This window comes from Heterocephalus glaber, unplaced genomic scaffold (genome assembly GCF_053883595.1).
Source record: "Heterocephalus glaber isolate CG9 unplaced genomic scaffold, H.glaber_assembly_v1.0 deba00001600, whole genome shotgun sequence".
In the NCBI taxonomy this organism is placed as follows: Eukaryota; Metazoa; Chordata; class Mammalia; order Rodentia; family Bathyergidae; genus Heterocephalus; species Heterocephalus glaber.
In genome coordinates this window covers 42,588,575-42,612,098 of record NW_028258372.1, presented here as the reverse complement: position 1 = coordinate 42,612,098, position 23,524 = coordinate 42,588,575, and the positions used below count along the sequence as shown (strand labels likewise).

Here is a 23,524-nt window from a genome sequence, read left to right as displayed (position 1 = left end):
CTGTTAAATAATAGAATGAAAATTTAGAATAGCAATAATGCAGGACTGTAACATTGCCATGGATATCGCTCTAAAACACTAGAATTTGAGATGGCAGTCATCAAATAAAATACTGCAGTTTAAATTACATATATAACTTAATAATATGTCTTTTTGTGGGGGAGGGAGGACAGGGTCTTCCCATGTAATCCAGGCTGGCCTCGAAGTCACTGTGAGCCTCCTGCCTCGGCGGGGATTACGGGTGTGCACCACCACACCTGGTGAGAATAATTTTTAAAGCTAGTTTCAGAAATATTTGGGGCAACATTAAGATTTTGCCTATGTACAATGTACCAGCTTTTTACCTTTGGTGTGTGATATTGCATTTTTAATCGAAAATAACTTTTATTGCATTTTCTTATTATAAAAGCAATACATGTGACTCATATATTTTAGCATGATTTTATTTGTCCAGCGAAATACATTCCTTGGTTTATAATAAAAATCAATGAGAAATAAAGTATTCCAAAAAGCCCACACTGCCTTAACATAACTATTATCTTTTTACAGAAAATATATCCATATCCTAGAAACTTAAGGTAAGAGTATGGATATCAGACTGAAATATTCAAGCCACCTACATTTCTACCAAAAAAACTGATGACAAAAATTACATTCCATTCTGATTGAATACGTGCAAATGCTGATGTGAGGACTTTACAAGGCCTTACATGGACAGAATAAACAAACACATTGCGCATCAGAAGACAGTGTATTTAGACGCAGAAGGATATCTGCACCATGAGAACAAAATCATTACAGTAAGCCTGCTCCAAGCAGCCAGACCGAAATCACCGGCTACAGAGCAGTGGAGGAGCCTTCCTGAGGAGCTCCGTATGTACAAGAGCTGCCCGGAGTTGCCAACACCCAGCTGCCTGCAGCTTGGCTCACCACCTCTCGGGCCAGTCTCCTGTACCAGCCACAGCCCAGAGAACCATTTATGAAAAGCTACATTTCACTGTTTTCTTGCTACTCAGACTTTTTCCCAGCAAGTGGCAGAGTTAAAAGGAAAAAATTTAAAGCTAAAAATGTACGATCTTTAAAAAATAGATTTTGTTTCTAAGATATGATATCCTTCAGGGGCTCCACATTCTTCCTCAGGAGGAGCAACACTAAAATCACATTTGCGAAGAAAGGTTTGTCCATTGTCTATTTGACAATCACTGGGGCGGGGAACTGCAATCTGGCTTATCTGCAGGGAAGCCGGCGACTGCCCTGAGGCCCTGCTTCCCCCTGCTCCTGCAAAGTGTGCATGGGAGACCATCTCATCATGACCGTGACAAGAGCTCAGGGGTGGGCACCATGAAACCGCTGCTTTCAACAGCGGCCACAGACTGCTTCAAGACCACATCTCCATGATAGACTCCACTGAAGGACATGGTTGCTTCTGTTTTGAAACCAAGAAGACTCCCTAAAATTGATTCCTAAGGAGCTGTCCTACTTCCTCACGGAATGCAAATGGCAGTCTACTTTTCTAACCAGCCCTGATTCCCAACATCTGGGACAAGTGCAGCAGTCTTCTTTAGCTATGGGAGGCAGAAAATACAGTAGCTTGAAAAGTAGCTTAAAGTTGGGTGTCCTTTCGGGGAGCTGCAGTCAGATCCTGCCCTGCAGAGCCTGGACTGAGAAAAACTTCCCCAAATGCAAAAGGTACTGCTGATGCTGCTAATCCATCACCACAGAAAAAGCATTTCAGGGACTGAATTTCTCAGATTCCCTTCATGCACCTGGCGATTTTTCTCTTGTTCCCAACATAGCAAGAGGTGATGGCCGGCACATGTCTTAGACTCCAGCCTGCTAGCCTGCAGTGGATGCAAAGATCAGCTCTTATTGCATGGAAAAAGTTTCCTGGAGTTCATCTTTCTCATTTGGAAACCAAATTTGAAGAGGTGTGTGTGTAGGACTGGGGATTTAGCTCAGTGGTTTTGCTGCCTGCTGCGCAAGCGCAAGGACACGAGTTCGATCCCCGGTACCAAAAAAAAAAAAAGAGGTGTGTATACTTTAGGCAAAGAATAGCCAGAGAGGGTTGCACTCCATGTAGGGTGTTAAGTGCCTACACAGAATGGTATTTGCAAACCTAGGCCAAGCCCAGCAAAGATATGACAAAAACTAATTGACTCAGGCTGCTAAATGCTTGGAGCGCAGTGTAACTGATGTTCCCATTAACACGAGGGGCAGCGAGGCAGCAATTTTTTTCCAGGCCCCAAACACACAGTCCCTGCTCGACTTCCTGATCTAGCCTTGGTGAAGCTGGCACCCCAGGCTCTGCAGCAGGTCCTGTCCCTCGGAGAGGTCTGGTTCGGCCTCCACATCATCAGGAGTACACGATGAGGGATGCCATGGAAGGGCGTCTATGCCCAGGCAGCACATTATCCACTGCCTAGAAGTCAAAGAGGGAGAGAGGCAAAGCTATTATACCATAGCCAAAAGATGCAAAAGGAGAGCAGAGCAGACTCCTCCCCAGCACTCCCACTACTCTGCCGTCCTCTTGCCCCATGGCCACACACATTCAGTCGAGGCCTGAATAACACGGCTGCACACACGCCTCAACTCTGGGAAGCCAGGCAATGCTAACGGCCCAGCCACAGGCTTCTTTCCCTGAGAAGCCGAACTTGTGACCACTGGGCCAGGCATTTCTTTCAGTCCTGACCCATAAGCTACAAACTCAAGACATGCAGCATAGGTGTTCAAGATCCTTGAGGTAAAAAGAGTATGCAGGCGACATCAGCCAGAGACCACGCCGAGAAAGTGACACTGCAGTCAGGGGTCGCCTGGGTCCTGAGGAGGCTTCCCAATGATGACGTAGCTACCCCCATCCATGCTGAAGTCAGTCGTGAGAGGTCAGCTTCTCCTCATATGCTGGCGTTTAATGTTTTACCTTCTGAGAAATTCTGCCCCCCAGAACACTGTTAAAATGTTACATCTGCCTGTGGATTACATGGCAGGTAATCCCTGTTAGAACAAAGGCTCTGATCCAATTGTTCTGGGATAAGGCTGAGCTTCCGCATTCCTCATGAGCTCCTGGTCCTCATTAGGGTAACAAGGAATAAGATGGGAGAAAGGTGAAACAATTCCACCTGTATTTCCTGCTCTAGAAGTTAAGCACCACTTTGTGCCATTGGTTATGATCTCTTTAGAAACAGGCAGGGCATATTTTAGAAGCGACAGCCCACTAAATCCTAAAAGAGCTCCCCAGCTTTTCTTGATAATGAGTTATACATAGCTAATGGAATCATGGCACCATATAGTCAAGCGTAACTTGTTGTGTGGGCCCCAACAGTATAGTAACTAATGCAATTCCCAATTCCCAGTGTCCTTCCAATCTTGCCCAGAAGGTGGTGGAAGAGAGCCACGCCTACACCACCAACTCCAGTCACACTGAGAATGTGTATTGGCCTGCCCAAGCCTCAACCACTACAAGCACGAGGGGAAAGTTTAGAGGTAGGGAGCGGGTGGAAACACAACCCAAAATACAAAACAAAAAACCCAGAAGCCTTCTGGTAGGTTCAAGTTGCTCAACAATTTTATTTGCCCATTCTACACATACACACACCCAAACACATTTCAAATACAGTTATACACACCACAGGTAGATCTGAGTGAAATATTTTGTTGTCTGTGTCATAGACTGATAAAATATGAATTCTGTTGAAGACTTATCCTCCTACTTTCAACAGAACCATGTCCAGAAAATCTGTAGTCGAGCTCTGTTCCCAAGCTTCCCAACCCAGCCATTTCTATCCAAACCACTCCAGTCCCCTCCAAAGGCACTATTCACAATCAGCCCTGTGCTTCTGGTATAGAAAACCTTCACCATGTCACAACAAGTTGATCATGTTACTTCAATGTTTCAAAAAATGTATACAAGCAATTCAGACACAAAACCCTAAGGAGGTAAATGCTGGCCGGGGATGTCCAGTGGAGGTCAGCGGAAAGGATACTTGTGCCCGCTTTTAAAATCAGTCTTTGAAAATAACATTTCCTTTGCATTTTTACTTCTTAGATGAGGAATAAAAGCCAAATACATGGCAGGCTAAAAACAGCAGCACTCTCCAATAGCACAGTACACTGCCTCAGAGGGTAAGGGCGGGACACAAGGTTCAGAAACGGGTGGTGAAAGTGAAGCCCTGCCCGGAAGCAGGGGATGGGATAAGGTGACTTCAAGTAGAGGTCAGAGGTCGCACCTTCAGGCTCTGAACAGGCATTCCCTTAGCTGAGCTCACAAAATACCACACACGTGATGCGCAACTGACATCTTTTATAGAGCCAAGAGAATTGGGCTCCTGCTATACAAGAAAGATCGTAGTGCACAGAGCTTCTCCATAAAGAAAAAGGGTGGAGTGTTCAGACAGACAGAGAATTACAGTAATGTACATAGACCATCACTCAGTACAACGAGAAAGCAGGAGACTGTCAGTGTGCAGACCCTCCAGAGGCAGTTCTCGGGACACTATGAGTTTAAATGCAATTCCTGGACACACTTCCAACGTCTGTCACCTCTAGGGAAAGTCAAAGAATCTAGTTGATGTTGCAACCTGACTCAATCATAAATTTTAAAAATACAAATATTTTAAAACACAGACAAGTCTCAAAAGGCATACAAGAAAAGCTGAGTGAATCTAACAAACTTCTTAACAACAAATCCAGCCTGGCTTCCGGGCTCGGCCAGGACAATGGAATGTGCATGAGATTCCTTCACCCAGGTTCACGCTGCCCCAACTTGGGCGTACTTCCTGTGTTTATCGGCCACCACACGCACCACTGAGTTTCTCTGAACCCAGATCTTGGCCCTCCGGGTGGACTTATTTCTAAAAGTAATTGCTTGCGTTTCTTCAAATGCCCAAGTTTGAAGATCAAAAGTGGATTGCAAAGGGGATTACCCAGATCCCTGCCAAAATATTCAACCATTCAGTCCAAGAGTACAAATAAACTGCATCCCAACTCTAACATCTGAGGAAACAATGGAAACCAGAGGCAAAGATTCAGGGTGGATCCACAGCACAAAGCATGTTTCTACAGGATCTTCTTATTCTACTTTCCAACTCAATGTAAAGATATCCCTTTACCAAAATAAAACAAAAGACAATACCAATAAGAGCTAAATCCCAATTTAAAAATTGGAGATAAAAACAGACAGGGATTCTCTAATACATTTGTTTGAGAGTCCTCTTTCAGATCTGTCTCAGGCTTCCTCATTCACTTTTGAGGCAAGGAAAAGAAAAGAGAATATATTGTGATTTTCTTTTCTCCATTTTATACCAGTAGCCCTCACCCATTTCCCCCATGACAAAACTTACAGCTTCTGCGAAGGGTGCTCAGGTGGACACCCCTTCTTTCAGGGTTTGTGACACAGACACAAGCCAAGTAATGCGTCTACTACCAAAATACCTTCAAGTAACAAGGGGACAGAAGGACAGAGCATAAAAGACGGGAAACAGAACTTCTCTGAAATCTAGACTTAGAGCTCTATTCGACTCTGTTCTCCGGGCTTCTTCCCACTAAGCTTCTCTAAAGGGATCTTGCTCTAAAAACTGAAGGAAGCAGAAGCTTTTGGTGTGCTCAAATTCCAGTTTCTCCGGTCCAGAGGATAAGATGATCACCCAGCTCCTCTTCTGAAGGAAGCAAATGAGCACAGGGAAAATAGAGAATAAAGGCAGCAGAGCCAGAATGAACATGCGGAGGCCTGTCTCTGACGGTGGCGTTTGAGACAGGCTAACAATGCTGCTTGGTCAGAGAGGGCCTCTCTTGCTAAGAGAAGCTGCAGCCTAAATCCCATATCTCTGGATCAAAGTTCTCTTTCTCGCCCATTAGCTCTGAATGCTCTCACCTCACTCCGGAAAAAGACTGAACATTCGTTTGGGCCAGAGCTGCCAACACCCAAGTGCAGCCACACAAGTGCTACGTGTACCTCCCAGGCCACATGGGGAGGGACACACTCCCCAACCCTGTTGGTCTCATAGCCATAGGACAAGACAACACTCTGGGGATGGAGTCTGTACTCCACAGCAGGGTCCGTACTTCCAGACTTGCAGCATTGCTCTTAGGTACATGTACAAGTAAACTGCATGCTGTCTCTTACAATAACCTTCTCTGGGGCCAGGACCTTTTCTTCTACTTCTGTGTGTCCTCCCTGTATCCAGCCCAAAGCTGCACAAAGACACTACTCAAGACACTGTGCAGCGGCTTAACAGGAACAGCAGGTTACTATATGTCTTGAACACAATTTCGAAGAGTCTCAGCAAACATAAGGGCAAGATGAGCTGTCTGTGATGACAGCTTCATCATCCTACAGCTTCTACCTCGGTGCCTCTCGGCAGGGTCCTTAGAGTAACTAGCCTCTATCCAGTGACATCTGTTGAATTTAGCAATTTGTTCCACATCACCCACAATGGGAAGGGGAAATGATGGGAGGAGAGCTGAGAATGAGCCTTTCAAACGCAGCAGCCTGCCCTCGAGGGATGTACCTGCTTTGATGCTGGGATGTGCTTCAACACCTAACTTGAGAACTCTTTTCAAAACCAAGAATGCAGAACTCCAAGGTCCATGCTTTGCGCAAGAAACTCCTACCCTGGCATTTTGCTGCCGCACTGCCTAAGGTGGAGTTAACCTGCAACATGGATCAGAATCACGAGGGAAGCTCTTTAAGCACACACATGTCCAGACAGGAGCCCAGAGATGCGCAGTCAGGATTCAGCCCAACTCAGATGGAGCTGGGCACAGTACATGTGTGTTTCAGATCCACAGGAGATTTAAGGGATGCTCCTGAGAACCACGATGAAAGGTTTCCTGTTGCAAAACAAAAGATCCTTGGAAAATAGCTAACTGCTCTCATTAGTTGCCTCTAAAAGACTTACCTAGTGGACAGGTAGGGACTCACAGACCTCACCTAAAAATCTCATGAGAACTCTGTGTGTTCATTCATAAATTTTGTATCCAAAATTGAGAAAAGGGGAACCCAAGGGGCTAAAAAGTCCTTTACGCAGGACCCATATAACCCTATAAAGAAGATGAGATGACAAATGAATAGATCACTATGAGGACAGGATGATGGGATTGTTTCTCTTTATCCACTAAGAGTAGCCCAACAAGAGAGACTAAATTCACCAAAAGTTGGCCATGTATGGAGAAAAAAACACTTGCTCATGTCAAAAAAACTAACTTCAGGAGAGTGTGTGGAAAAGCACTGGAAAATAATGAGCAGAGTTAGTGAACTTTGCTCTACCCTTTGCCTTGAGGTCTTCAAGTATCAGCTGTGACTCCTAAATCTAGTTCCATCCTCTAAACAGTCCATGGTCACAGGCTCTGGCAGGAGACTTGCAGCAATTGGCAAAGGACCAAACTGTGGGTAAAATATCTGACTGAATGGAGGCCCCTGCCGCTTCACTGCCTGCCAAAGAGCCCTCCGCACGTGGACAGAAACCAAGACACTTCCCACATCCTCAGAGCCAGCTGCACCCACGGTGTCAAAAACTTGTGATTGTGTCTCTTGAAAAGAGGCAAGAACGCTCACCCTCGGTCAACTCTGGATGTTCTGCAGCCTGGGCTGAGCCTGGCAGGACCTGGCGGGAGAGGAAGGGAGAAGGGAAAGGAAAGAGCTCCCAGTCCAGATCCACATGCGTCCACTGCAGAGGGTGTCCACGGGGCCTGGGCTTCTCCCCACCAGCCCTGCTTTCCTCGCAGATACCACCGTGCCAAGTGTTACACAGCACGAGGCCAAGGCCAGGTGGAAGGGGGAGAAAGTCAAGGGAGTAAAGCACATCGAAGAGATAAAGGTGAAGGGCATGTGGGCATTTGTGTCTCCCTCCACTCATTACTGCTCCCTACTTTACCAAAAACCAGGTATGGCCGGGGATTTAGCTCAGTGGTTCTGCCGCCTACCTCGAAAGTGCAAGGTCCCGAGTTCAATCCCGGGTACAAAAAAAAAAGGAAAAAAAAAAACCAGGTATGAGTGAGTTTAGACACAAGGAACAGAGAGAAGAACAAAGGTGCAAGGGAGTGCGTACCCTTTCCCTCCACCTCCAGCCCGCCTGCCCTACAAGGCCCAACTGGCCCTCTTGCTTCTGGGTGAAATGTTTCAAACTGGAGAATACCTAGCGGTCTGATCACACAGCATCTCACACTCTGTGCTAAGGTTAACGCGAAGTTGTGAGAGTGGAGGTGGGCGTGTGCTGAAGTTAAACGACTCCTTGGCGATTAGTAGCAAGGACAGGAGGCCAGGGCTGGAGGGACACACACAGTTACACCACCGGGATGCTGACTTGGGTCTTCGGCTGGTCGGCCCCATCTTGCATGTCCAGGGCATGGAGAGGGCTGAGAGGCTTGAGGGGATGGCTCCCAACACTGTAATTTCTCGGACGCCTTACTGTATTCGAACTGGACAGAGGCGTAAAGCTGTTCCTTCTCATCCTTACAGGGGTTTGGCTCTTGGGGAAGTTGCTCTGATTAGAAATGGAGGGACACCACACACATGAAAGCCATGCCAAAAGCTCACTCGCAAAGGTTAAGTCACGCTTATAACCACAGCAGCTTCCTTCCTCTTGCTCTCTGTGCACAGGGCTTCGCACAGGACTGGCCTGATCTCCTCACCCCGGGGGGCTGAAGAGGCTAAGCAGCTTGTGACTCTCAGGGAGCGTCACATTCCGGAGCAGGAATGGGACCCAACCAGGAAGGCCTTCACCTAGGAGAACCACACGACGCCAGGACAGGCCAGGGAACCCCCGCCCACCCGCAGGCTCCTCTGGATTGTGGGGGTGGGTGGGGACCTGCAGGGCACTTCTGCCTAACTCTGGCCATATTTAACTCAATTTCCAGGAGCCAACTTTCAAGGTCCATAGAAAAGGCACTAACTTAAAAACTTAATAATTCTCCCATGTTCTCTTCTCAGAAGCAGACTACCAAGGCCATGAATTCTGGATATTTTCCTTTTGTACATAAAAGAAACCCCAGTCTCCTGCTGCCGGAGGTTCACAGACTCAAGGTGGCAGGGAGCAGGCACTTTGGTCTGTGGGCACACACTTACGGCGGGCTTGTCGCGGTGCGTGTTCACAGCTTCCACGTTGAGGTTAACTGTTTCCACTTTGCACCCTGAGAAAGCAGAAGAAAGAGATGCCATCAGGGAAAAGCTTGCAGAAAAGAATTCCTCGGTTGCACTATGGGAAAGCCTGCCATCCCAGATGCACACACGCATTTAAAAGTGCAAGACACTAATGGCAAATCCCTTGTTTCCAGGGGTCACAAAGTCAAACCTCTTCAAGACTCACATACTCTGACCTGCCTCTGTCCCTACCTCCTGGCAGCCCCGAGCGCATAGTTACCATAGGCCACGGGAGTGAGTTTGAAGATGGTGTGCAGAGGGCACCTCAGGTATGGAAGCTCATCTGCAAGAGAAGGGTCGGGTGAGGGAAGTGTCCTCAGACTGGAGCGCGGTCAGTACGGCAGGAGAGAGTCTAAGGTTCTTACCAGGGCTTCTCTACCCTGGCTCCACCTGCTTAAGCTGCTCTCCCCGCGCCCTGACAGCCATTAAGGCCATTACCCAGCCACTGAGTGGGAAGGAAGGAAACAGCCATTCTAGATCCTTCCTCAAGGCAACACAGGAACAAGTGCGAAAGCCAAGGCCCCGTGGGTGCCCACCTGAGTGACCCAAGTCATTCATTCTGCAGGCTTCCGGCAGCTCAGGGAGACGGAAAGGGAAGGAAAGGAGAAGGCAGCAGTACACGTCCTTACTGCTCTTACTAGGAAACAGCTGGCCCACCTCCCATCCAAAGGAGGAAGATGGCTCCCAGAAGCCACCCTCCCAGTAGCCAGCATGACGAGCTAGGCCTAGCCAGCCACTCTACTGATGCTCTCGGAGCCTCAGCTCGGCGTGGCCCTTTAGTCAGCAGGCCAAGCAGCTCCTCCACTGGGGCTTCCGCAGCCGCACGGTGAATGCAGCAGCAGTTGCCCCAGTGGCTGCTGCTGAGGGATTCACTCTAACTGGAGAGAACGAGGGTCCAGCGGCTGGGATGCATGGAGCCGCAGCGAGTCAGCCCTCCCCTCAAGCAGCACCTGCACCCTTATCCAGGAAGTAGGCCAGGAGGCAGCGCATGACAGCTTGGTGGGAGATGACTAGGACATTGCCCTGCCGCTCCAGCTCCATGATGACGGGCTCCAGGCGCTGCACCAGGTCCTGGTATGACTGTGGGGAAAAGGGCAGGCACAAACTGGCAGCCAGTGGTAGCTGAGGCCCAGAGTCAAGACGCCGCTTCCCCTGCTGGCTTTCCTCCTGGAGGCTCAGCGACTACGTGTTGCCTACCAACGGCCCTAGCCACAGTATCCTCAGAATACTCAGATTTTGAGACAAAGAAAACCATAGATCAAGAAAAGAGGCTTGAATTCAACTTATACTATTCATGTTGGGGGGCACTTTTTCTGACAGATGAACAGATAGAGTATAAGGTGACAATAGGCATCTAAAAGCTTCCTGGACCTCTACCATTCTGTTTTATTTACTTTTGCTGGAACATCCTAGAGCAGGAGCAGCAAACCTGCAATACCTGCCTGGATGGGGACGGATGGAGGAAGTAGAACGGAAAAAAGAAGTCCCAAAAGATCACGTTGGCCCTACGACATTCTCAACACATGCGGTATCTTGTTTCCTTTTTCCTGAGAGAGCTTAACAAATACATAAGGCCTAATCTGACCACCTAAACTGGAGTAAACACGCTACGAAGATAAATGATGTGCTGTCAGACCACCGTTCCCTACACCCACCCTCAGAATCCTATCACTCCATCCAACTAAAGCAAGCCCCACCCGGCAACGGGAAGGGAGACTCACCTCCCCACCAGGGTAGCGATACAGATACTTGTCTTGATCTCGGAGTGCAAACTCCTCTGGGTACTGCTTCTCGATCTCAGCATACGTCATCTCCTCACACACGCCCTGTAAGAAGCCGCACTTGTGTCAGGAGGTAGACTGGCCCCCCGTGACCCACCCCAAAGGAAAACAAGAGCACGAATGTCTTACTACACGCCAGGCCCTACACCAGGTCCCTCCATGCACTGTGAATGACCGTGACTAAGGTGCCACGGGGGTCGCAGGGTGACAGCCCCTGCAGAGAGGAGGCAGCTTTTCCAGCTGAGGCTGCCACTTTCTTCTACCACTGTGGAGAACTTAAAGGTCAAGAAGAATCGACAGGATAAAAGAACCAGGAATCAGTGATGAAGGGAAACTGAAGGAAGTGGAGAACTTACAGGAGCAGGAAAGGGGAGAGAACAAGGAGGGAAAGGAGATGTCTACTTTGTGCTCAGGGAGAGAGAGGAAAATGTGGGGAAGGACTTTTCCAGAGTAGCTGGCCAAATGATCTAAGCAGCAATGAAAGAACTGAGTAGTTAGTTGTTTAATTTTCGCATAAGGGAAACACACAAAAGAACAAAATAAGCCCTCGTTAGCACCATTCTCTGCAGGTGCCGGAGTGGCTGGGCCAGACACGGCTCTGGGTCCCCCACTGGCACAGGTGTTCAAAGCAGGCAGGAAGTCCTGGCTGTGGGTACAGCTGTCTCTACTTCTTCCCTTGACTCTCAGGATGACCACAGGTCTGGCTTCCCCCCGGTGTTTCTGGCGTTTTCTAGATAAAACTGTCCACCTTGTGGTTTCTGAGAGTTTCTCCCTGAATCTGAGACTCCTACTCACAGCATCGATCTCATTCAGAATCTTCCACTGCTCGTAGGTCACTCCAAGAGACTCGGCAGTCTGGATTGTCCTCTTCAACTGGCTTGTCCACACTTTGAGGTCTGCTATCTCCTGTGCTTCCAGAAACTTCCTTAGAGCCTGAGAAAACTGGGGTTTCAAAATAAAAATTAAAAGAATACACACACACACACTCAGCCAACTCAGCCTGTAATGGGCAGTCTGCTTAGCCATGATGAGGAGATAAACCCAGGAGGAAGTGAGGAGGGGAATAGGATCTGCAGCACCGTGTGTGGTGCCAGAAACGCAAGTCATGTCCAATAAATCTCTGACGCCTGGATGATCACAGCAAAAACATATCCACATTGTCCACATTTTAAAACAGAGCGAGAAGCAGTGAGCAAGGGAACATCGGCAGCACTTGCCTATCTGAGACCACAGCCTAAGCTGCAGTGGGTGGGCTTCAGAAGGAAGAGGATAAAACAGGTGACCTCCACCATGCCCTTCTGCCTCTAAGCCCAGGGAATCCTGCCTGCTGGCTCACTACTCACCTGCTTTCCGTGCAAGGAGAGCCCAGAGTCGCCACCTATCTTCCCCAGGAGATTGAACTCGCTCTCTCCGTGCCGGCAAAGGTAAATGGTGCGAGGATGGACGTGGATATTCATGAGGTAGTAGACTATCTTGCTCTGGATGTAGTCCTGGACTCGGTTAACTAAAAATCGCTGACCCACATTTATTACTTTGATGAAAGAAAGATCCCTAGGACGGGGTAGAAAAACATTCCAGGGTAAGGAAATCTGAGCCTAAGAGTAAGGGGAAAAGGATTTCCATAGTGACTTCAGGCCCACGGCAGCTCCCTGCCTCTACCCTGTCACCCCCGATTCCTCAACACCAGCATGAAGTACAACTTCCTGAACTTCTAGTGTCCAACCATTTTCCTCAGAGCCCGCAGAGTACCATGCAGTGTAGATAAAGATGCTAAGCATGCTTCCCACCGTCCGTCTAGATCAGATGACACCAAGTTCTTCCTGAGCCCCAAATCTGGTGAGCAGCACAGGTCCCCTCCGAGGGGTCAAGACCTGGGCAGAATGCGGCATCACCAGCAATGAGAAGGGAGGAGGAGGTGGCAGAACCCGAGGAAAATGCAACCCATGGCCTGCATTCACCTAACCAGGCCTCTCAAAGAAAACCATCTGCTTTGTCGCCACTGTAGGACTTTTCTCAATATTCAGGTAACACCTTATTCCCCAAAAAACTTCAGAAAAAAAGGCGGAACGGTACAAATCACACATCACCCTACTACCAGCAGTAAAACTCTGTAAACACACACACTGCACTCATATACACAGATATCCTTCTCTGGAACCTTTTCATGTAGGACGGAGGCCCTGAAGAGGGCCCCGTTACACCACACCCTGGGTAGTGCTTTGCAGCCCTGTCGTAAGCGAACACCTCCAAATACTGCAACTCTGGACAACCCATTGCAGGAAGTGTGGTTCAGGATGACAGCAGCCCACTGCCGGGATCTAAGTTTGTCACGTACACTGGTCTCCCCATTTGCACTGCTGCTGGTCTGTATTCGTATTTGAAGGCCTGCTCTCTCACGAGACCAGGTCCCACAGGCCTCCATGTGTCCACCTCTTTCACAAACGTGGACCTGACATTTTGCTATAGCTCTTCCACATCACACACGGCAAGTGAATCTGTATGGTACAGCACATGGCACACTGCACCCTATACACCACCAACTGACACCGTCATAGTCTTAGTGACGACAACACTCAGACATTTCTGTTTGAGTTAGGCAGGTTCCCGAGGGCTTTGTGTGCAATATATGAAATGCAATACTTTATATATAATGTACTACATGTGATATAGCATGTACGTATGCTATATATATAGCCATTGATACAGCATAAATATAGTCATACGTAGCCATGTATATCAAATACATATTAATATTTATACACACATCCATATATATTTCTATCTACCTAACTGTCTATATACCTAATAATACCTGTACATATAAAACTTTAAAAATTGACCCAAAACTGATGACATCTCTAAGGGCATCTGACAACACCCAGTTCAGAACTACTGATCTGGAGCAATGGATCTGTCTGGGGTTGATTCTGCCCCCGCAGAGGGTTATTTGGTAATTGCCTGAAAACATTTTTGGTTGTCACAGCTTGGAGGTATTACTGGCATCTAGAAGGCAGACACTAGAGATGCTGCTCATCGTGGGATAATGAGCACAGGACAGCCCTACAATTCAGAATTGCCCAGTTCAAAAGGTCAATAATGCTGAGATCGAAAATCTTGTTCTAGAGAATAGAGAGGAAGACTGATGATAAAAACATTTCGGTGCTTAAGTGTAAGACACAGTGTGCATAAAAGCCACAGACCCCTACCCTGTCTGGGATACTAGAGGACATTAGGGACACAGAAGAAAGGCTCTCGTCCCCGATGAGACAAGCCCCTTCCAGCCTTGGCCCTAAACCTTACTTGTCATAGTTGTCGGGGTCGAGGGGTCGGTAGGTAACTTTGTAGCACTCGATTCTTTTCAGGAAGTCCTCCATCACATTCTCCCTGTCCCTTTCGGGGTAGTCAGGGCTCGACACCTTTACCTCCTGAAACCACAGGCACAGGAAGAGGTCAGAGGTCCTCCTGTAACAGCCTCACACAGATGGCCACTCCTAAGGCCGAAAAAGAGGTCCGTAAAAGTAGCTTTTCGACGGAGCACTGGCACTGCCCATGCAGTGAGCACCCCTGCCCTGTCCTGTGACCTTGGCAACCAAGAAGGGAGACAACTGGGGAGTCATGTGCCTGGCCCTGGCTGGCGGACAGAGGTAGTCATCCAGCTGGCACTGCTCCTGGGCCCAAATCCCTTCCTGGACCTTGCTGGGAATAAAGAAAGGGCCAAATTTCCCCCACCACTCGGAATAGGGACTGCAGCTCAGGCCTGGCTTGGGACTGGGCCTCTTCCTTAGATGACCCCGGTTCTCCACAGCCCGGAGCACCTCCAGGGTTCCAGCTGGCACAGCACAAGCCATCAGATGGGGGTGCTGTGACGCTGTGAGCCCACAGGGTATGAGGAGCACAGGACACTGGACAGTGGCCAGCAGATGGCCTTTCTACAAGGTGGCAGACAAAGAACCTGATCTAGGGTAATATACGGTCTCAGCATCTAGGCAAGGCCAGGATCTCACAGACTGCCTCAGTCTTGAATCAGCAGCTAATTCTTATTCTACTCCTCAAAGCCTTGGTTTCTTGTTCCAAGAGAAGAGTTTGGAAGTACAAAATGGCTCTCTGGCAGATAGAAAAGATCTCTCTGTGACAGCAAACAGATCAGAGCATTATCCAGAACACACAGCACAAAAGATAAGAATGGAGGTGATAAGTCAGGGTGGCACTCACTCACCAGGATATTGGCAGCAATGACATCAGGATCATCACAGACAGATTCCACAAAGAATACCTGGCCAGGGAAGAAGGCAGTGATAAATAAGTCGGAAATGTCAGGTAGCTAATTACGAGCACACGCTCACCTACCCCACCCAGCCACCACATCTCCCAGGACTTTTGTCATGAAAGTGGCCTGAAAGTCCTCCTCATTTAAAAAATAGCTCTTACCACATCCCCTGGGCCTCAAACACACAGGCCAAAGGTCTGAGAAAGGATCTGAAAGAAAACACTCAAGGCCTGGGGGTATGCCCCAAGAGAAGAGAGTCAGGTACCCAACCCCATCCTCGCCCAAGGCAAACACATTCAAAGCCTACCCTAACTCCCTGGCTCCACTCACTCTTTTCCCTCTAACATGGAGTTGGAGCCTACCTTAAAGGAATTCTGCGTGGCAAAGTCCAAAATCATGTCCCTTCTCTCCCGGGTGGTATTGGTGGCATCAAACACCTGGGCAGAGAGCACACAGGGTAAATGAATGCCACAGAGAGATGGTGCCCCACCAAGGCAGGCCTGGGAGGGGAGGAAGCAGGCAAGGCTCACCGCGATCTGCCCACTCTCCTCGGTGAGATACGCCTTAACATCTTCCAGCGCCACCAGTGCACACTGTCTGCCATGACAGCAAAGGATGGCAGCAATCAGAGCTCAGCTCAAACGCAGCCAGACACACAGCTGGGCCGCTTCCTCCGACTTAGTCTCGCTAACTAGGTTTTTCTAGGTTTTTACACCATTCCCTACCCCTTCCCCACCGCAATGCACCCATCTTTCCCTCTTTAGGCTCACCCTGTAATCACACAAGAACTCTCTCAGCCCCATTCTACCCATCCAGGCTCAAGGTAGTCTGCTCATCAGACAGCTCCTACGTAACATCCCATGAGACGTTCACTGAGGAAAAACAAAACCCTATCCCATCCAGTCTCATGATGATCCAGAAAGAGCTGACCTGGAATCCGGCCTTAAAAAGGACTCACCTTCGAATCTTCATGGCCTCCTCATTGTCGTGCCGAAAGAAGTCATAGGACTTGTAGGACTTCACAGCTTCTCGTCGATATACCCCGAGATTGAACACTGCAGAAGATACCCAAATCCAACAGAACACAATAAAATGGCCCCACCAAAGGGGACCTCTTGATGTAATGTCAGAGCAGCAAGGGGATGCAAAAGCACCACAGGGTGCTGGGAACAATCCCAGAGTAAGAGTTGGAGTCCAGTCCTGACTCCCAAGACCTTAGACAAGTCTTAGGCAGCCTGAGTTTCAATTTTATCAGGGTTCTCCTAGGTTTAGATAAACAGGATGCATGTGCAAGCATTTCGAATATGCAAAGCCCTGTTCTCATTCATTCATTAATACACCTATCAAAGGCATTCCCTCAAAACTGGACCAGTCTGCCCAGGCCAGCAAAAGACAACTCTGGGGACATCCAATAAATAAGGAAGCAACCACTATTTCTGCCACAGCACCCTACTAACCTTGATGTCTGGGAGGATTAGTCTCCCAAAGACATGTGGGACCTAGGGACTAACCATTCCCTTCACTAGGAATGACCTACACCTACCTTTAGTGGGCACCCCGATCCAGTTGAGGTAGCGGGTTAATTTCTTGGACACGTAGGTTTTGCCCCGGGCTGGCAAGCCAATCATAACAATGAGAGTTGGAGAGTTGGTCATGTAGGAGGCCCATGCTAGAAGCAAGTGAAACAAAACAAAACTAAATGACTACAGACTGGTAAGGCTTATGCTCTGTTCTAGGAACTTCACGATCTCATTAAATCCTCATAAATTAGTGGGGCAAAGGAAGAGTGGGAAGGCGAAGTGAGGCTATACAGGGCAGATCCTCCTGAAACAGAGCTAACAGGCCGTGCAGATTTCTAGGAAGTATCCAGACTAAGACAGGTCCTTTCCATTGCTCAAGGTCTTCACGGAGGTACCCAAGATGGACAGAAGCGTAAAGGGGTAAGGATTAGGAAGAAAGTAACCATGGCCCCCTCCTTGACAGGAGAATACCCAGTAACACAAGTATTATTCTACCCATGCAAACTGAGCTGGCTTGTGAAATAGGTCCAACAGAGTTCCTCCCCTGAGGATCCCATCTGTTCCTTCAGAGCTATGAAAGAATTAGCTCACTAGTGCAAAGCCTCAAGCCATTGTGACCTCTGCACTCAGGCCAGGAACTCCTTCTTGAGCTGGAATTTCTAAAGCACAGTGAGATTTAGCAGCCAAATCCTACTTGGCACAGGCTTGGAGAGCCCAGGAATCCTCCTGGTGGAGCTAACTCACAAGGGTACCAGCACCAGCCTGCCTCAGTGGGCCCTAGAGGAGCAAGTTAAGTGAAAAGCAGGAAGCATCACTGGCCTGCCCTCTGTAGTAAACTAACTTACTTCACTCAGAAAGTGCTCACTCAGAACACTCAGTCTCATCGTGCAGAGGGCACGCCCATGCTCCAAGGTCAGGCAACATCATGAGACGGGGTAGGGCTGGGTTTGGAAGGCAGACTTTGTGCGTCCTTAGCAGCTCTCCTCCATGAGAAAAGCACCCCTCTCCAGGTGCCTCCTCCTGCCCACCCTGACACCCAGGATACACTGCTGCCCACCCTTCCTGGGGCCGAGACCCACAGGGAGGTCACCGGGAAGGGCTCAGCCCTGCCGGCTCTGCCTGGAAGACCCAGCACAGTGCAGGAAAGGGGAAGAAACACCTTGACCTTCTACCCCAGCACTGCTTTCCTTTCAGAAGGGGCCCCACAGGCTGGGGATGCTTCTCTGTAAGCTCGAGGTGACCCCATAAGCCCAGGAAACCATCCAGTAAAATGGAAGCGCCTGCCAGGGAATTCACCTTTTATCTTTTAAGGAAATGTAAAGAGATCTCAATAGGGAAGGAGGCAGAAGGGCCTCAGGAGGGACCTGGCCCCAAGGGAAGAGTTTTGTATGGGTGTTAGGCAAGAGCTTGGAAGCCAGGGTGGCCTCTGTTGGGAGAGGGGAGTCAAAGAGCAGGACTTTGAGTCCTTTAGCCCCTCGGCACGTGGGCAATTCCTGACTGCAAGCAGAAGCCCCTCCAAGGCAGGTAATGAAGCAACATAAGTGATTCTCATCTCCATCCAAACAGGGACCGCAAAGGCCAGCCGACGGTCTCCAGGGTATTAACCCTGACCACTGACCTCAATCGAGCACCCACGCTCCGCCTGGAATCAGCAGTAAATCCTGAGTCTTCAGTTTCTCCAGCCGAGTGCACATCCTTCTCAGTCCCCCAGGATGTGGCTAATTGCCTCCTACACCTGCTAACTCCTCACCTTCCCGTCCATTGGGCACTTTCCCCCCATCTCCTGCTGCCCTCCCTGAAGCCTAAAATGAACTGATACTTGGGAGTTGCTCCGAAGGCAACAGGGAGCCAGCTGCTGGTGTGGACCATGCTGGACAGAGACTGCTGGAACAAAGGCTAGCACCGTGACGGGGGCCACACCCTGCCCTCCTACACACCTCCTGTCTCGGCCGAGAATGCACCCACACACACCTGCTACTGCCAGGCTTCTCATTCTCCGGAGCAAAACCAAACCACGTTTCCTATCTCAAACCGCTACACTGGCAACACCTGGAGCATTTTGTCCTCTCTGTTAAAAGCCAACGTCACCCAACCACCACCTTAACCTGGACAGGAGATACTTCAGGTTGACTGATTTCAGATACTATATAAGGCCATCGCTTGACTCCACTGCAGGCCAGTTTCAATCTTGAAATTCTATTTTCTTTACACAAAGTTTGACTTGTTTTCTCAATAGTAAACTAATTTTGTCTTCATAAGCATGCTTAGATGGGAAGGGGCTTGACAAATCCCCTCACGTAAGGGGAAAAACACAAGCCTGCAGCCATTCAGAGCTTTGGCCACAGTCCTGCAATAGAAGGTCAAGGTCAGGGATCTTGACAAGACTCCTGGTCTCATGACTGCCCATTCAGCTGCTGCTGCCAGCTCCTGGCTGCAGGTCAGCCCTTGACAGAAAGACCCCATGGTAATCCGAACCACATTCTCCACCCAAGTCTGGAAGGATGGTCTAAGAAAGCCAGGGTCCTCGTCTTTCCACGGTCTAAGTCTTCTTCCAGTATTCACTCCAGATAGTCCCAATACTTTGAAATATGCACCCATAGAGTAGGTTTCTTTAGTAATGTTTTTATCCATCAGAAGCCATAAAAACTGGTAACTCCTGTGATTTACTGGTAGGCATGAAACACCAGGTTGCTGTCATTGCAGGGGGACACTAGGAAAGCTGCTGACTTAGTCAAAGAGTGCACAGGTGTGACTGATGATGCCCCTGCCATCCAACACCTTGAAACCCCACAGACAGCAGGTAACACAGAACTTCCTGGAAGTGCAAATTAGTAACGCTGATGGACACTTCCGGCGTGCCTGTCATCCTCATTTTTGTAAAGAATGCAGCCGATACAAACACACTAAGCTGTAAGGATGCTCACTTCAGCAATCTCTGACAGTGAAAAACAGGAAATAATTTAAATGTGGTAAATCTGGACGCACCAACATGAAAAGCCGTCTATAATAAAAGAAGTTTTTAAAGGAAATAGCAGAACAGAGTATGTATAGTATGAACGTAAGTTCATACCACAATAAGATTGTTTAAAAGAATTGATCAAACACTCGGCAAAGATGGGAAAGATTATAAGAGATTTTTACTTTTCATTTTCTATATTATTTGACTTTTTCATGAACATGCTCTGTTTCTGTATTTAGGAAAAGGCACACACAGGGACTGGTCCGCTACAGACTTATTCCAAACACTCAAACAATTAAAAGAAACCAAAAAGCCCGTACCCTCCTCACTTCCTGCCTTCATCCTCATCTGGACACCGTAATGTCACTCAGCCAGCACTCCCTCCGGCCCCAGGCCAGCCCCAGAGAGCTCCAGTCCCAACAGTGCTCCTTGGGAGGTTAGGGTTCCCTAAAGTCACTGTCACCCCCTAAGTCCTGATCACTCCCTAGGCTGTATATTAGCCAACACAGATGTAATTAGCAGCAAGGGATAACAGCTGGGCTATTAATAAAGCAAGCACTGGTGTGAACACTAAGCGGCCAAGGAGCCTGAAACAAGGTACATTTTCCACAATATTCAGAATGCGGGGCATCTGGATTCACCAACATGGAAGAGCTGTCCACAACATATTAAGAATGTTTAAAGGACATGGCAGCAGAAGTGAGTACAGTAATGAACCTACTTCCATTGATACAATATACCCAAATAAGATGTCTAAAGCAATCCAAGTTACACATCTCCCAACATAGCAGGGAAAAGGAAACATGTTTTCCTAACCGCGCATTCTCTTGGCTATGGCTGCCACAGTGTCACAGTTTCACAAGGGAAGCAGGGTGCGTGAATGACACTGGGTTTCGGACAACCCAGCATCCTCAGCTGGGGAGAGAAAGCAGCCTGGAGAAGAGGATGGAGCTCCGAAGGAAGAGAGTAGAGCCCAGAGCGCAAATGAGAGTTCAGAAAACACGGAAGACGCTGACTACTGCTTCCTTAATGAAAAGCCCTCAACGCAGAAAAATTAAAAAGTGTTAGGAAGGAAGAGAGGAGGGAGAGATGGATGATACATAGATCTCCACTGGAATGAGAAAAACGGACTGATACGGTTCCAAAGGAAAGGTGCAATCTAAAAGCAAGGAAGGGCAAAAATTAGCACTCCTTGAGGATATTCCAGACTCTCGGGAAGCTCTGCAGCCTACAGCGCTAGGAATATAGATGCAAGGAGACAGGAAGTGAGGCTTCATTCCCTGCAGACCCTCCTGCCGTCTCTATCTGCAAGACCAGCATGGAACTGCTCCCGTGAAACAGTGTACGAAGTGCAAAGGCAAAACTTGTAAGAAACAAAGATGCCAAAGAAACCAGGAGAAGCCAGGACTCATTCCCTTGAGGCCTGTAGGAATAGGAAGGCACTGCTTCCTCCTACCTGCAATCTCTGCAGTGAGCAGCACCCTCCCAGTACTTTGCCCAGCAGATAAAGGAAAACAGAGGAGCAGCCCCAAGCAGTTCTTGTGCTCTGCCACTCTGCCTTACCCCTAACACTGAACTTCCAACATCAATCAAGTCTGCAGATATCCCAAACAGGCAGAAAGGAAATGCTGGGCCAAGCCAAGAGACTAAACCCACGGACAGACAGGTCGCGAAGTCCACTTGTTTAGACAGGAAACTGCGCCTGGAAACCGTGCTCCCCTATCAGGGTATTGCTTGCTCCCACCAAGCAGCAGAGCCTAGAACTACAACTAGAGTCTCAGGATCAAACCTGAAAGACAGCAGCCCCTTCCTCTTTCCCAGAACTCACAACATTTCTTCTCTGACATTCGGAGGTTTGTGGGTTTGGTTTCATAGCTGTTGCTGCTGGGTTCTGTGGAAGATGAGACACTCCCGGACATGGCAGCTCTTCAGGAGGTACCTGGGAGAGAGAGAGAGAGAGAGAAAGAAGAGAATGCAGGGAGGAGGACTTCCTCAAAACACTACGTGCAAGGACCAGTGTGGGGTAAGTGAAAAGAGCCCCAGCCAAGAGTCAAGGCCGCTTACTGCCACCTAATCTAAGGCCGTTGGGAACCCCCTCGCCCTCTGTCTCCTCCCTACTAAGAGCTGCCCTAGACCTTGCGTTCATTCGCTGACCCGAGTTCACATTCAGAGACCCTAGCTCCCCAGTCCCTCCAATAACCCTTGAATAAGGCAGGTTTCGCTACCATCATTATTTCTCCCCATTTTACAGATTGAAAACACGTTGAGTGTTTGTCCACCTTGCTTCCTAATCTCCCATTCTAGTTTTAAGAATCTGGGGAGAATAGTGTTGGCAATTAGGGGTGCAATGGGGGTAGAAATAGATCAAGTCCAAGAAAGTAAGTCCCATCCAAAGGTAAGGCTCAGCCCTGAAGGAAAAATGAGAACGGGAGGGGGTGTCTCATTTTCCTCAAAGGAAAAACTGTAACCGAACCCGAGACAACCCTAGCACGTCACTATTTCTGCTCTGGTGTGCTCATTCTCCCTACTCGTCCCCTGGGAATCAGTCTAAAGAAGGAGCAGGGCGCAGAGGAGGTAAATGACTTCCCCAAGGTTATCCGCACACCGGGCGTACGTCCTGATAGGAACCCGAGCTCACGCCACACCCATTGACCAAGGCGCTGGTGCGGACGCGGGTCCCACTGCCTCAGAGCTCGCTCCGTCCCTCCAGGGACCACACCGATGGATTCTCCACCCGCACCAGCTGTCCTCCGCTCCCTGAAGGTCTCACGCCCGGGCCGCCCTACAGGGCGAGGTAGCAGCGCTCACCCCGCCGACCCAGACCGCCCGGCCGGCGCTGCGCAGCCGTCGCTTACCCTGGGATCTCGCCCGAGAGCCTCCGGGCTGCGGCCCGGCGCTGCCCCAGGAACGCGGCAGCCCGAGCTGACAGCCTACGGCCGGCCTTGCCAGCCAGTTGCTCGTCACGTGGTCCCCGGCCCTGCCCACCGCGCGGCGCTCTCACCTGGGGAGAATCGGCCATCGGCCAATCGCGCACCTGCAGGGCCCAGGGGGCGGGGCTCCGGGCACCTCGCCGACCGGAGGCCGAAGGAGCGAGCCAGGAAGGAGGCCGACCGCCGGGGCCGTCTCCGCGCTGGGCTGGGTCGGCGGCCCCGTTGCCTGGTAACTGATGGGGCTGGGGGCGGGGCTAATAAAAGCCTTGCTTTCCTTTCGTGTTCTCGCGAGAGCACACTGTTGAGTAGCCGTCTGGTGGAGCGTGACTTGGGGGCGAAAAGGTTGCGAGATTAACGGTTGCATTCCGGGATCCCAGCTGGACCTCATTAGATCCATAAACGGAAACGTCAGCTTTGGAAGGTGGGTGTGACCCCTCCACGCGACTGGGGCTGGCGACCCGTGGGTGTCGCCTTCCCTTCCCTGGGTCAGAGCTGTCCCGCAGGCGGCTGTCCAGCTGGAACTGCGAGCTGTCCCGACTCGGCCCCTTCGGCCCGCAGGCTTCTGGGCATTGTCTTCCCGTCCTGCCCAGGCAGTGTCATCTGTTACGGTTATCTCGGAGAACAGGCGGGCAAAACCGCACCAGCAGACAGTGAGTCGTGAAGGTAGGAAAAGATGCAACGATTTCCTGTGATTTTCCGCGGGTGGAGGCTTTTGCGCATTCCAGACGGACAACACTCTTCCCAGGTGCCCAGCAGGACGGCTTGATGATTGGTTCTACTGAGAGCCTCGGGATGTTTGTGTTCCTCCGTCGCCCTTCAGCACAGTGCAGACTCGGAGCTCTCCCCAGCTCCCCGAGTGGACAGCTGCCCGGTGCCTACAATGTCTCTATCCACTTGTAAGCACTGATGGAACGCTTCAGTTGCCAGGCAGGGT

At 49.6% G+C, this 23,524-nt stretch overlaps 1 protein-coding gene across 9 annotated transcripts; it reads right to left on the bottom strand.

Moving 5' to 3' along the window:
- Nucleotides 1-425: 425 nt before the first annotated feature.
- On the bottom strand, nt 426-23,496 carry Pfkfb2 (6-phosphofructo-2-kinase/fructose-2,6-biphosphatase 2). 9 transcript variants are annotated; one of them, XM_087193812.1, is made up of 17 exons: nt 22,516-22,655; nt 21,489-21,599; nt 16,725-16,850; nt 16,140-16,236; nt 15,712-15,778; nt 15,544-15,618; nt 15,131-15,187; nt 14,215-14,339; nt 12,258-12,465; nt 11,710-11,856; nt 10,855-10,959; nt 10,084-10,213; nt 9,354-9,416; nt 9,059-9,123; nt 8,298-8,477; nt 7,550-7,598; nt 426-2,419 (listed from the first exon to the last, which is right to left on the bottom strand). In XM_087193812.1, the coding sequence occupies exons 2-17, from the start codon at nt 21,577-21,579 to the stop codon at nt 2,409-2,411; spliced, it is 1,596 nt and encodes a 531-aa protein (XP_087049938.1). In that variant the 5' UTR covers nt 21,580-21,599; nt 22,516-22,655; the 3' UTR covers nt 426-2,408.
- Nucleotides 23,497-23,524: the final 28 nt, after the last annotated feature.

Bases quoted from the DNA above. Each gene is read 5' to 3' on its own strand.
- Pfkfb2 (XM_087193809.1), bottom strand. From the start codon at position 21,579: ATGTCCGGGAGTGTCTCATCTTCCACAGAACCCAGCAGCAACAGCTAT. The intron at 14,340-15,130 runs GTGAGTGAGTGC...CTGTGGTTTCAG, and splicing joins TCATTGCTGCCAATATCCTG to GAGGTAAAGGTGTCGAGCCC. The intron at 8,478-9,058 runs GTAAGTGTGTGC...ATTTCTAATCAG, and splicing joins CGCACCGCGACAAGCCCGCC to AGCAACTTCCCCAAGAGCCA.